Below are 14,240 nucleotides of genomic sequence, written 5' to 3' on the forward strand. Positions count from 1 at the left end.
GCTATGTTTGGCCCATATGGGCAAGTGTGCCATCCTCTGATGCTGCCAAGGAGAAAGAGCTTCGTGCTCGAGACTTTGCCTTGAGCTATTAGGTCTGCATGACAGTGCAACAGAAGGCAGAAGGAGTGCCACTGCAACAAATGCCTATATGGCCTCCCCACTGTGGCGGCATCTGTTGCAATATTCCTTATCATGGCTATAGATATTCACATTCATGGAAAAAGTAAAAATAGCTCTGACCAGTAGGTCACTGGGGGCAGAACATGATGTACACCTCAGTTGTGGCTTTTGTTCTGCTGCCAAGCAACTAAGACAAATAAGGTTCCAGATTTGACACTGAAGGATAAAAAAAATCTGACCACCACACTTTTTGGCATTTCCATTGATTCAAATTCCCATTAAAATCTCAAACCACATCTGCATTATATTCATATATTTTATACATTTATATATATTTATAATATGAATAAATATATAATTTTTTTTTTAGGTCAAACAAAACTAAAGGGTGTCCCAAAAGTCTCCATACATACAGTAGGAGACTATGTATTCCAGCACCACACCGATTGTGATTTCATCAGTGGATGTTCATGGACGTCCCCTTCTTGGTTGGTCTGCAACACTTCCAGACTTTTTACTGCAAACGATGGAGAAAATCTTTTAAAACCAGTAAACTCTAACATTTCATTCTATTCATTCTATTAGTTCCAGTGGTTATGGCTCTGGGTTACTGATCAGAAGATCGGGGGGCACTGTTTGGCCCTTGAGTAAGGCCCTTACTCACTGTATCATAGCTGACCCTGCACTCTGACTCCAGCATCAAAAAAGCTGGGATATGTGAAAAAAATAATTTCTGTAAGGAGCTGTAATGTATATGTGACAAATAAAGGCTTCTTCTTCTATAGTTTATTGCTTACCAATTAAAATATAGGCGACTTGCCACTTTCCTACTAGGGGGTGCAGGAGGCAGAACAAGAGGGAGATTTGCGTTATTTAATTGTGGAAAAGTTGTAACTAGTTAAAGTCTTTTTAATACAGTGGAGTTATGACCTAAACTTTACTTTGGGACTCAAAATTAATGCAACAAATAACAAATAACAGATAACAAATTAATGCAGAATTGTTTTTTGTTGTATTAGCTAGGCCTACTTTTATTAATTTGTCATTCCTTTCACATTTACACTCATTTGGCTGAGACTTTTGTCCATAGCGACTTACAACTGAGACATGACTTGAGAGCCAAACAACGACCCCTGACCTTCTGATCAGTAACCCAGAGCCTTAACCACTGAAACTAATAGAGTTTCCATGAAGAGAATGAAATGTTAGCGCTTACTGGTTTTAAAAGATTTCCCCCCTTTTTGCAGTAACAGGTAAATATAAAATAGTCTTTTATGAATTTCCAGAATTTTCTAAATAGTACACCAATGCAAGAGCAATCCTAAATTATTGAGCCTCAAAACAGACCAATGGACTAAGGACCAAAAATGTCGAAAACCAAACAAAAAACCAGTTTGGATACAAACAAGATAGCTGCTCCCCTTTAAAACGACCTGTGGGTTACTGGCTTTCTCTAATTTGTCCTCCGAAACTAAACAGAAAAGTAAACATAGCAGGTAAAGAGAATTTATTTTGTAGTGATAGGCTGAGAGACTCGTGAAACGGTAAAAGTACTGTCAAATGACACATATTTAGCAATATGTTATTCAGAAATGTTATTCATAACTCTGCATGACCAACCAGAAAGCAGTCCACACACAAAAAAATTGTCTTATTCCAGCATAAATAAACGGACAAAATCCTGCGCCTTTAAAAGTAGGCCTAGCTCAGAGTGTGGAGATTTTCATTGGCTGCACTGTGTTCAAGTCACGCGCACTGCTGCGGTATTCATAACATTTTTTAGCAGACTCGTTCACATTAATCTTATCCCGAAAGCTGAAAATGGATTTTCTGGTTAAACTATTTGCCCAGAACAGGAAAGTAGCTTTTTGCATGACAGGGACGGCTGTGGCTTTGCTCGGAATCGCGCTTGGTTACAGATACACGCGCAGGCAGAAAAAGTTAACTCGAGTCGGTGTTGTGTCGCAGCTGTTGCTTCATCCCATGAAGTCTGGGAAAGCGGTGTGTGTTCCTGCAGCCGAGTGTCTGAGAATGGGCCTTAAATGTGGAGATCTTCGTGACCGGTGAGGTTTACAGCAATAGTTTGCAGGTTATCACGGCAAAATATTGTGCATGTGCGATTGCCAATGCCAAAGATACCTGTTTGCAAAAGACATCCATTCAGGCAGCCGTTTAAAAAACAAACAAATAAACAAATAAATCAAATTAGGTTTCCCAAAATAATGAAATATTTTCTAAAAGTTCTCATTTACGATAGGGATTGAGTTTCTAATAAAATTAGAAAAAAGTACTTTCTTTACCAAATTAGTTTTTGTTTCAGTGCAATTTCTGCAACACATCAACAAATATTTGCTAAAGCTTTATATAGCTTACGTGTAACTTTCATATTTTGTTAGACAATTTAAACCCGCAGTGCTTTCTATTATTTGTTTAAAATAAAGTAAGTAGCATTACTGAGTCAGGAAGAATAGCCTGCTTTCTAACATGGTGTTTCTGAGCTCCTGTGAGTCATTCTGGGAAGCATGGAGTAATAAATATGGGGAAACAAAATAAGCACGTGTACAGGTTCTGCACTCTTCCATTCGTTCAATGTTGTTGTTTTTTTTTTTAGTTGAAAAGTTTTGTAATTACAGCTGGCAGATCACTACAAAATAGGTTTAGTATTGAAGGCCCAAAGGCAAATAACACGATTTCCTCATTTACTCCATGTTACTCCAATCTGTTGTATTAGTGCCATCTACATGACAATAGCGATGCAGCCGGTGTGGTAGAGTTCCTCATCTTGTTTTTATATTATATTTATATTGTATTATATTATCTTTGATAGCAATGTGGGTTTCAAACCGATTGACGGATGTACAGGAAACTAAAGCGGTATTAGCAACAGGTGAGTGCAAACAGTTTAAAGTTCACTTGGCTCGGATGACCAACAATGCTGTCTCAACTGAGAACTCGTATTGTTTGTCCATATGCTTGTTAAATTTATGTATATTTATTCCTGACAACTTCGCTTAGTTGGCTCAAATAGTTAAAGCTAGTGGATGAGATATTTGGACATGTACATCTTCACCCCAACTATTGGCACGAAATACAGTCCGGCTGCTATTAGTTTCCATGTGGGGTTGCAACATTGCATGAAGTTAACTTTGCTCATAATAATGAAATCACTAGCCTGATGACTTCGTCTTGTCAACAGTGTAAATTACCAGCTTAAGACTTCTGGCCACTTTGTCACATCATGTTGCTGTCAATGTGAACAGAGTATATGCTATAGTGAAATGGTAGGGTCTGTTAAACTTGCTGAATGTTGTCAACAAACTCACGTAGCCACTTGACATTCTTATGAATATTGGCTGTTTTGATCATACGTGGATCAAAGCTGTGGATAAATAAACACCTCACACACAGGGACCTGCAGAAAAAATGGCATGTATCTGATGTTCGCATTACACTGGACGGTACCAATGTAATCATGCCCATCATCAAACAACCAGTGATTTTGCATGCGTGCAAATTTATACTATAGGGAAACAGAACATGGTTAATATTAAAAAGATATTAACAGGGTACTGTATAAGGTGAAAGCAACAAACCCAAATGATTAAGAAAAGTAAATTTCTCCATATACAGATGTTTTCATATGTTTTCCAGAATTACTGGCACACTTCATAAAAACGAGTAAAAATGATTGTATGAAATGAACATTACACACAGTAATCAAAAATAATTTGGATTTGTTGCTGCATCATACCCTAACTATCTGACATCCTGTATGTGTCATTGCAGTCACTGGCTGGTCATTACAGAAGATGGCCACATGGTGACAGGGAGACAGCAGCCTCGCTTAGTTCTTGTGTCTCTGACTTGTGAGGGGGACCAGGTCTGTCTCAATGCTCCTGAGATGGAGGAGCTCAAGTTTCCCCTTAACCAGCCCAGCAATCCCATCTTTAAGTGCAGGTAGCTAAACGTTTGGGTGTTGCAAAGTGAAACCATTTTATATATTGTTATAATTTACACATGTTCTGTGTTCAAGAGTAAACATGAACTTGAAAATATATTCACCTAGCATGGGTTTGGTCATAAATTTTTTTTATGATTTAAGAAATCTTGAGCGTGTTCATACATATACAGTGTGTCCACTAATATTGGCAACCTTAGTAAATATAAGAAAATTGTCTTTATTGTTTAACCTTTTGATCATTTGTTAAAAGAACTCACAAAAATACTGAGCTGTCATGGATATCAAACAATTGCAAACACAACACAGGTTAAAAAGATATCTTTGCTAAATATAGGTGTGAAACAATTATTGGCACCCCTATGAATTCATATGAGAGAAATATATTTGAAGTATATTCCCATTGATATAACATTTTTTTATATATATATATATATATACACACCTGGGTAACTAGGAACAGGAAATTGTTTAACCATGGCTTCCTGTTTGAATTCCCTTAGTCATTCATCACAATGGCTAAGACCAAGGAATATAGCTGTTATGTGCGCCTAAAGGTTGTTGAGCTTCACAAAATGGGAAGTGGCTATAAGAAAATAGCAAAAGCATTGAGAGTGCCCATTTCCACCATTAGGGCAATAATTAAGAAGTTCCAGTCAGCTGGAAATGGTATGAATCAACCTGGAATTGGACGTATGTCTATATGGTCTCACCATATTGTCAGTATGATGGTTCAAGTGGTCAAAACTCTCCAAGGATCACAGCTGGAGAATTGCAGAAGTTAGTTGCATCTTAGGGTCAGAAAGTCTCCAAAACTACAAGCCGAAGTCACGTACATCTAGTTGATTTGAAGGGTTTCAAGAAAAAAAAGCCTCTACTCTCATCCAAAAACAAACTCAAGCATCTTCAGTTTGACAGACACTACTGGAACTTCAAATGGCACCGGGTTCTATGGTCAGATGAATCCAAAATAGAGCTTTTTGGCAATAAAAACCAGAGGTGGTTTTGGTGCACACAGAGAGGTAGCAATATGGAAAATTACCTCATGCCCACAGTTAAATATGTTGGTGGCTCTATTGTTTTTAGGCTTTTTTTTCTGCCAGAGAACCTGGACATTTTGTTAGGATACATGGCATCATGGGCTCAAATATCAACTGGCATTAAATATCCAGAAATATTGAAGGAAAACCTGACAACCTTGGCCAGAAAGCTTAAAATGGGCTGTGGTTGGATTTTCCAGAAGGACAGTGATCTAAAACATACATCAAAATCAACACAAATATGGTTTACTGACCACAAAATCAAGGTCCTGCCAATGCCATCCCAGTCCCCTGACTTGAAACCCATAGAAAACCTGTGGGGTGAACTGAAGACGAGAGTACCCCAGCGTGGACTTAGAAATTGGAAGGATCTGGAGAGACTGTGTATGGGGGAATGGTCTCGGATCCCTTGCCATGTATTCTCCAACCTCATCAGGCATTATAGGAGAAGACTCAGAGCTGTTATCTTGGCAAAGTGAGGTAGCACAAAGTATTTACTAAAAGGGTGACAATAATTATTGCGCACACATAGTTCAAGTTTTTTTTTTTCAATTTATATATATATATATATATATATATATATATATATATATATATATATATATATATATATATATATATATATATATATATATATAAAAAAAAAACAAGAACCTTGTTTTATTTGCAATTTATTTATATCCCATGAGAGCACAGTATTTTTTTGTAATTGTTTAAAATCAAAATGTTAAACAATAGACAATTTTTCACATCCTTCTTTGCTCATATTTACCAAGGGTGCCATTATTAGTGGTGGGCACTGTAGGTGTTTTTCTTCCTGTTAATGATAAACCATTCACAGAACAGTTAACTTCCTGTTTGTAGGGTGTTTAGTTCAGACACCGAAGGCAGAGACTGTGGTGATGAAGTATCTAACTGGTTCACTCGATATCTGGCAGCAGACAAGACCTTCCGCTTGGTGCACTTTGAACCTCAGTTAAAGGCACGAGTGCCTCCTGAGAAAGGCTTTCCCAAGGATGAAAAGGTTTGGTCTTAAAAATGTATAGAACTCGCAAGACATTATTCATGGATACTGACCTGTGCCTGTTATTGTAAATCTAAATTTTAATGAACATATTTTTCCCAGTGACATCATTATAAATAGGCATAGAGAAAGCTCATCAAAGTAGCAGTGTATGTGAATGGACACTGTGCATTATTAATAATCTGATTCCTGCTCATGTTTAACATGGTATTTAAGGCAATATTTTTTTCTCTTTAAATGCATTTTATTTGAAACATTAATTATTGTAAGTCATAGTACACCTTTGTAAAACCTCTATTTTCATGATTTCATGATTTCAGGTTTCAAAATCAAAAGTCTGTTTTTGTGTATGGTAGAAGATTTACTTTGACTTTTATTTATGTAAACTGGTGTATCGGTTATCTTTAGTTGTGTTGTGGTTGCCTAGGTGGCTTATCCTGATGCTGCTCCTGTCATGTTGATGTCCGAGTCTTCTCTGAATGACTTGAGCAGCAGAATGGATCGTGACATCTCTGTTTGTCAGTTCCGGCCCAGCATTGTGGCCAGCGACTGTGAGCCTTTCAGTGAGGTATGAAGCCATTACTTTCATTTAAACTAAAAATGGTAAGTGTTCTAGATTTTCAGTGCATTTGTTATTAGAGAATATTGCCTCTCTTTTTCTACGATCGTCAGTTTCAGGATCTTGAAACCCAAAACAAGGACAAAAGACTTCTTTTCCCCTCTCTCATGAAAATGATGTACTGTACAGTGAGATTAAGTTTATCTAGATTTACTAATTATTTGTTTCATGTATAGGACTCATGGGACTATGTACAGATTGGCCAAGTGGAGATGCAGAGAGTTATGGGCTGTGGAAGGTACTCGTATAAGTGATACAATCACATTAACGTGTACTGGTCAGGGTCACTGCCATGTTGAAATAACTATTTTTTAAAAATATATATATTTTGGGGAAATAGATCCAGCTAAATTTATTTGAAAATACTGTTTGTATGGTAAAAATACAAACAGTATTTTCAAATAAACTTAGCTGGATCTGTTTCCCCAAAATATAAACATTTTTTTTATTTCAACATGGCAGTGACCCTGACCAGGAAAAAGCATTTACTCAAGATGATTGAATGAATCAGTGAATGAATAAAGATTATATAATAGTTAATAAAAGTTTGTCTGATATAAATGGGGAAATGTTGTGCAGCACCTCATGAGCACCCATGTTAATCATTATAACCTTTCTTTGTATTGTGGGCTTTATTTAGTACATTTACAGCATTTATCAGATCCCTACATCCAGAGGGACTTACAGAAGTGCTTTATAGTTTCTGTCAAAGACATATCTTCATGCTAGGTTCATATCTGTCCTGCTCTCCCATCTCTTGTTTTTTTTTTCTTTTTCCCCTCTTGGGTTCTGTGGTATCGTTTTCGCTATGCACTCATCTCTGATGTACTGTGAACTAGCAGCATGTTTTGTGAGAACTTTGTCTGGTGTGTATTTATTGTGCAGGTGTATTTTCACCACTGTTGATCCTGAAACTGGAATAATCACTAGAAAAGAGCCACTGGACACTCTCAGAACGTAAGTAAACTCTCCAATCACGATGCATACACAGTAGGCCCATGATATAAACACACACACATTTTTGGAGATGATGAGCAACTTTTATTATGGTGGTGCTGGCACATTTTCTCTGTGTTAATAAGTGACACATTATATTATATTTAACTCATGCTGGCACTTAGCTTTTGACTTTAATTGTCTATTGACAGAGTGAGTCTGAACCATAAAACTTTTTTAAAAGCCTTGCCTATTCGCAACTGTTTCTGTTATAATCAGCCTTATATTTGTGTTTTTGTTGTTTTCTGGTCTTCCAATTTAAAATTTTCTTTCTGGCCTTTTTTGCTTTTTGTGTTATATTATCTTATATTATCTGATATTATCTTATATTATCTCTTCACGTTCTAGTTATCGGCTAACCGACCCTGCCCAGAAAACTGCACCAATACTTGGGCAGTACTACACAGTGAAGAAAACTGGGATCTTCCATGTTGGTGATCCCATATACAGAATTAGTTACTGAGGAAGGACATGATGGACCTAACATGAAGCTCAAATCTTAGAACAAATATATAATTCATGTCAATGTAATATGCAAATTTGCATGTCATTAGTGCTTACAACCAACACTACTTTGTGTGCATAATGTACATGTGCAGATGTTCCTTAAGAAGTTTAAAGGAAAACATTGAATAGAATTAAATGTGAATGATTGATTTATTAGCTGGGCAGCTATAATTGGTGTTGGCCTCACACATGCTATTGATTCTGTGGTACATAATGGTTTTTTTTTTTCTTTTCTTTTCTTTTTTTTTTTTTTGGTAATGTTATAATATTAAATATAGGTGATTATTATTCAAGCCAGTACAACTCCTAATTCTAAAATTAATATTTTACAAGTGTAAAGTGTGTGTAATAGGTGTGCTACTTTGGTGTACTTCCAATAGGAGGTGCCATAAGATCAGTTTAAACACTAGGTTACAATAAGTTGCCAGTTTATTAATTACACCTACCTTATTTTGCACTCAGTGGTATATCTACCATATTAGTGAATTTTGTTGATATTCAGTCCAATACTGGAAAGGGATGACCACATCAACACCCACCAATGTGGGTAGAGTATGATTCTCAGAACAGCAATGACACTGACATGATAGTGTGGCACTGTATCAACCATTTTTGTACACCGTGTACAATTACAGCACTTTATTAGGCACACCTACCTTGTTGATACCTTGTAGGTATACAATTAGAAACTACGCCTTATCATTTTTTTTTTTCCAGGCACAATTTATGTTAATCCATCAATGTCACTTTCTGAACATAGGGCTATTATTGACAGGATATTTTTGGTTGCTGGTTGTTCTTAGCCCCGTAATGATATTCAGTTTGTTTAAAAAAATGTTCAGCATTACTGATGTACTTGTGCCAGTGCCTGATACCCTACCATATTAGTGTTACCGCAAGTCAGAATGATCCACTTTCCCAATAATATCTGGTGAGAGGTGGTCCTGTGGTGGTCCCTTTCTATATGTGTGTAGAGTTAAGGAAAGCTGACTAACTGCATATCATCAGATGGGCTACAGTCAGCAATTGTATGGCTACAGTGTGCACTTTGCTGTTATGTGGTCTTTGGTTTCATTTATTAACATTTACATGAATAATGACCATTAATTATTGCAATAATTTAAATTTTAAATTGCATTTCCATAAAAATGTGTACTGTTCCTATTCAGATTTGAAAAGCTAAAAGGTCTATTTTCTGAACAATATATTCATATAAACTGATTATCAAACAGGTCCACAAAACCTGTTAATGCTGGCTAATTGTGCTTCATTTAGATTGCATTGCTAATATTTTGCACTCACTTTTCTTCACTGAATGCAAAATAAACAAAAAGTGGTAATTTTTTCAAACTAGCAAAGCATTCACAATATATAAAAGCAGAAGGAAATGAATGAATAACAAAGAGATAAAGAACTAAGGGACTCTCTGAGCTTGGGAAACCTGAGTAGACTTGCAGTCTTTAAGCTAACTGTTTAACTTGCACCAAATTCGATAGGTTTAGCAAATAGACAGTCTGTATTTCATTGCTGAAATCATAGACCAATCAAATCATAGACTACCTGAGCCAGTTTTTTCCCCTCCCAAGCATTAGCACTCCACAGAGTTCACCGATCTGTCCTTAATAAACTGGGCAGATAGCTACAACTAGCACGTTTTTCACTTATTTGGACTGAGTAAATGCATTTTCTATAAAGTAATGTACTTTCTGGCAGATAGAGTTCCTTCAATTTTGCCTCAAGCAAATGCCAGTGCTGCTGTGTAAAGTCTTACCAACCGGTACGTCCAGTCCACCATTACTTTGGTCAGGGTTAAAAACAATAATATTTTGGTTTGTTATGCAAGATTTTCCATCCCTTTCCCTTTATCTCAGAAATAAAATGTGTGTATCCTGCACATTCAGTTCACTGGCCTAGAGGGAAAGCTGTCTGGAGGAAGCTTATAAAATATGTGCCATTAGGTTATTACTGTTGCAAAGTAAAGTACTGTAGCCTTTTGACATGCATTTCTCTGTCTCTTAAGCCATTGGGGGTCATTAATTTTTTTACAGCCTTCCGTATCTCAATAAATATTTTGCACACCATGAAGCAAAGCACGCAATATTCCGGGGGTGTCTAGTAACTATGCGACCTAAACAGGTTCTAGTATGTCTGAAGATGATACTGTTTTTTCTTCGTTTGAAATATCACGCAATGAAAACCTGTCAAGCTGCTAAAGCTTGTAGGGTAAAACAGTTTTTAACGTTTCAGAATTCAACTGAATTTTAACATTTACAACAGAAATTTAAATATAAACTCGGTCACTAGGAAACATTTGTATAAATAAGGCATTTTAAAATGTACAGTAAATAAAAAAAGAAAAAGAAAGTAATGCTCAATAAATTCTCAATGTTGCAAAAAACTTCTGGCCAGAATTCAGGTTTCTTTTTCCATTCCTTTCTTGTTTTTCTGGTGCAGGAGATAAACAGTCCTTCCCTAGGTGGCACTATTAGAATGATTATAAATGAAATTATTCGTTTGCATTTCCTTATGTGGGTATATGTGCTCATTTCAAAAGAAAGTAATTGAAAAATCAAACATAAAAAGACATTAAACATGTCTTACGTGTGATGCCCTTTAGTTGATTTTTGAGCAGAGTTAACTTGGATATATGCTTAATTCCACTGCAACATAGATTAATAGATTACATACATATTGATTACATCTGTTCATCTAGATTGATGCTAGATTGACATTGTTTTCTGTATTTTCTTAGGGTTTTTTTGTACATTAAAAAAAAAGAAGACACGTTAGACATATATAATGGTGACCCTTTTTTTTTTTTTTTGTCTGGACTGATGGATTACTCCCAGTGTCGACACAGCTGACTCTATAATAATCAGTGTAACATTTATGAAGTATATAATTTATCTAAATCTAAACAGTAAATGCTAAGTTATCCATACATACATGATTTAAAACGTAGCTTTTACATTTCACTCTCACATCAATTTGGAAAACTGTAACAAATATGACATGCAGAGAAATATAACACCAATTTATAAGCAACATTCTCTTCTAAGCATATTAGTAGTCTTTAATTGCAGGCTTTAGTGCACCTTATAGGAAGGTGTATGTGAGCCCTTGCACTTTCAGTATATTAGTACTTTTGTGCAATATGGGATGACATCTCAAGCGGTTATTCCTGGCTAAGGAAAAAAAAAAATGTTGGGAATCATTCAGGTGAGCTGCACAGGGGGAGCACTTTTAGAAAATATGCAGGCAATTATTTGACACTAATAATGCAAAACAAAGAAATATCTGAATGTTTTACTACATAGTATGTCTTAAAGGTCAGGGTTAAAATTGTGGTTTGACTGGAACACTGAAGTTTGTAAGGATGTTGTAAGGGAGTTGGCACTTATGGATTTTCTCTCCAGATCCACAGTGTAGTTTCTGCTTGGAGTGAGCAGATGTAGAGCTGTACCAGATACAGATGGAAGATGTGATGACTGATCACAAAAAAAAAAATCACTGATTAGGAACGAACCAGCAGTGCTTGTGACAACCCAAACTTATTGCGATGTCCCAAAAAATGCATGCTGAGCATTCTTGTTTATTGTGGCATGCTCACAACCCCCCCCCCCCCCCCCATTTCCCATTTCCCATTTGCGGTCCTGTTGGATAATTGTCCCCAGGAATGTGGGAGGCAGAGAGACTGACGCCAGAGCCATGTATTTCCAAAGGAAAGGGTGGAGTGTGCTTTAAGCAGTAATCATTTACCATCTCCATAGTCTTCTGAACAGTCATCTCCAGGTTAGAATCCAGGACTCATTACCATTTGACATCACCAATTGAATCATCAGGAAATTAGAAAAGCTTGAGCAATTCACAATTAGAAGTACAGTCATTGAAGTAGAATGAGCAAAGTGTTGGTGACTAGAGCACATGGTCCTGTGGGTCAGTTCTGAGGTAGAGAGGGTCTGAAATGTGGTTACCCACCTTGACATTCCGTTTCCTATTAGTAGAGAAATTAATGAATCCAGTGGCAGATGGGCAGGGAGACAGTGTTGTCTGTAATAAACCGTCTGTAATTGTTTAGGCAGGAGACTGCTTCCTGGAAACTGGTGATAATGTTCAGCAAAGGTGAGAAACAGCTGATCACAGTGCCTGCTTCCCAGAGTGTTGCTGCTGACACACAATCAGGGTTAACTGCCTTTTTAGGCTTCTGTTTCCCAAATAAAAGTAGCTGCCCTGATGTTTGGTCATAGGGAGGGTGCAGGGGAGAGGGCTGTATGTCAGGTAAGAACATACAAGATAAGGACTGTGAGTGTTTGAATATTTAGGTGACCGAGTCTGTAAATGGGGTGACAAACTGGCTGCTCAAGATCCTGTTTCTTAAAACTTCAATAAAAAGTTTTCAGCAGGTTTGGAAGCCTGCCCTGATATTAGTGAGTATTCCTTGTAGTTTGTAATGTTCTGGTAACCCCTCCAAATTGAAATTGCTGTTTGTCCTGGTCTTGTAGTTTGGCAGCTCTGATTGTCTTATTAAGAGTACTCTTGTCTCTTCTGTTTACCTTTCTCCTGTGAGCCTCTTCCTAGGAAGAGCATCATTTCCTTAGAATCAAGGTTTGTTTTTATTACACTGCTGAATTCTTCTGCGAATAGCATGCTGTCATAAAGCCATATTCACTTTCGTTCTCTGCAAATAATTTGGCATCTCTTAGTGCAAGCATTACTTAAGTATGAGGCCTGGATTTGAAGGCAGAATTCTGTTCCTAATGATTCTTTTATATTTTTATATACTTTTAAAAATGGGATTGTTGCTATTTTATGAAAGTGTGTGCAAATGCTATTATTTATTCAAATTATTTCTTTTGAGGCAAAACTGATGATTTGCATGCAGTTTGCTCATAAGCTTCCCTATAGCTTCACCTACATGTTAGTGACATTAGGTTCATACTCCTGGCATTCATGTGGATGTTACTTTGACATGCACCACCTACCTAAACATTGTTGCAGACCAAGTATACCCCTTTATAGTGACAGTATTCCCTAATAGCAGTGGCCTCTTTCAGCAGTGTAATGCGTCCTGCCACACTGCAAAAATTGTTCAGGGATGGTTTAAGAAAATGTTCATGGTTCATGGTGTTTAGGCGTCATAAGGACCAACGTTGACTTGGCCTCCAAATTCCCCTGATCTCAATCCAATTGAGCATCTGTGGGATGTGCTGGACAAACAAGTCTGATCCATGGAGGCCTCAATTCACAACTTACAGGACTTAAAGTATCTGCTGCTGTTTTGGTGCCAGATACCACAGCACACCTTCAGAGGAGTCTTGTGAAGTCCATGCCTTGAGAGGTCAGAGCTGGTTTGGTGGCACAGGGAGGACCGACACGATATTAGGCAGGTGGCTTTAATGTTATGGCCGATTGGTTTAGCTCCTGTGCACTAAAGAAACAAAAGAAGTAAACTTTAGACATGCAAAATGTGGCTGATGACTATTTTGGGAAAGGTGGTAGTAGTAGTAGTAATAATAATAATAATAATAATAATAATAATAATAATAAAGGTTTGGCCCAAGATACCATTTTCACTAAAGTACACAAGTACACTCAAGTCAATACATCAAGTCAAAAGTACTAAAAGACATACATGGACACTGCTCCATAATAGATTTTCTTTAATAGGTCTATGCCTACACATAGAGGCCTTAGTCCAGGTTACTGTAGATACAATATTACCATCAAATTATAAAAATGAAACATATTAATTAAAATATAATTAAAAATACTTATATCTGGTCATTAAACTCTGGAAAAATTATGTGTTACTAGTAGTATTGGTATCTACTGAAAGAGAAGTGGTTATGCAAAATTAGCCTTCTTTCTTATATGTTCCTAAGAAGTAAAAAAAAAAATGCTGGAGAGGTGTATTCTGGCTAAAATTTTTAAAAGTTTTTAAAATCATCAGTGCCATGACTCTACCAGGTAGAAAAT

At 36.7% G+C, this 14,240-nt stretch overlaps 1 protein-coding gene across 1 annotated transcript; it reads left to right on the forward strand.

Moving 5' to 3' along the window:
- The first annotated feature begins 1,843 nt into the window (after window positions 1–1,843).
- Window positions 1,844–8,392, forward strand: marc1 (mitochondrial amidoxime reducing component 1). Its single transcript, NM_001201136.1, is given in 7 exon segments — window positions 1,844–2,183; window positions 3,907–4,077; window positions 5,983–6,142; window positions 6,570–6,710; window positions 6,938–6,999; window positions 7,647–7,718; window positions 8,106–8,392. Coding segments are annotated over 7 exon segments (963 nt in total). The 5' UTR covers window positions 1,844–1,941; the 3' UTR covers window positions 8,221–8,392.
- Window positions 8,393–14,240: the final 5,848 nt, after the last annotated feature.

The sequence above is a fragment of the Ictalurus punctatus genome, chromosome 9 (assembly GCF_001660625.3).
Source record: "Ictalurus punctatus breed USDA103 chromosome 9, Coco_2.0, whole genome shotgun sequence".
In the NCBI taxonomy this organism is placed as follows: domain Eukaryota; kingdom Metazoa; phylum Chordata; class Actinopteri; order Siluriformes; family Ictaluridae; genus Ictalurus; species Ictalurus punctatus.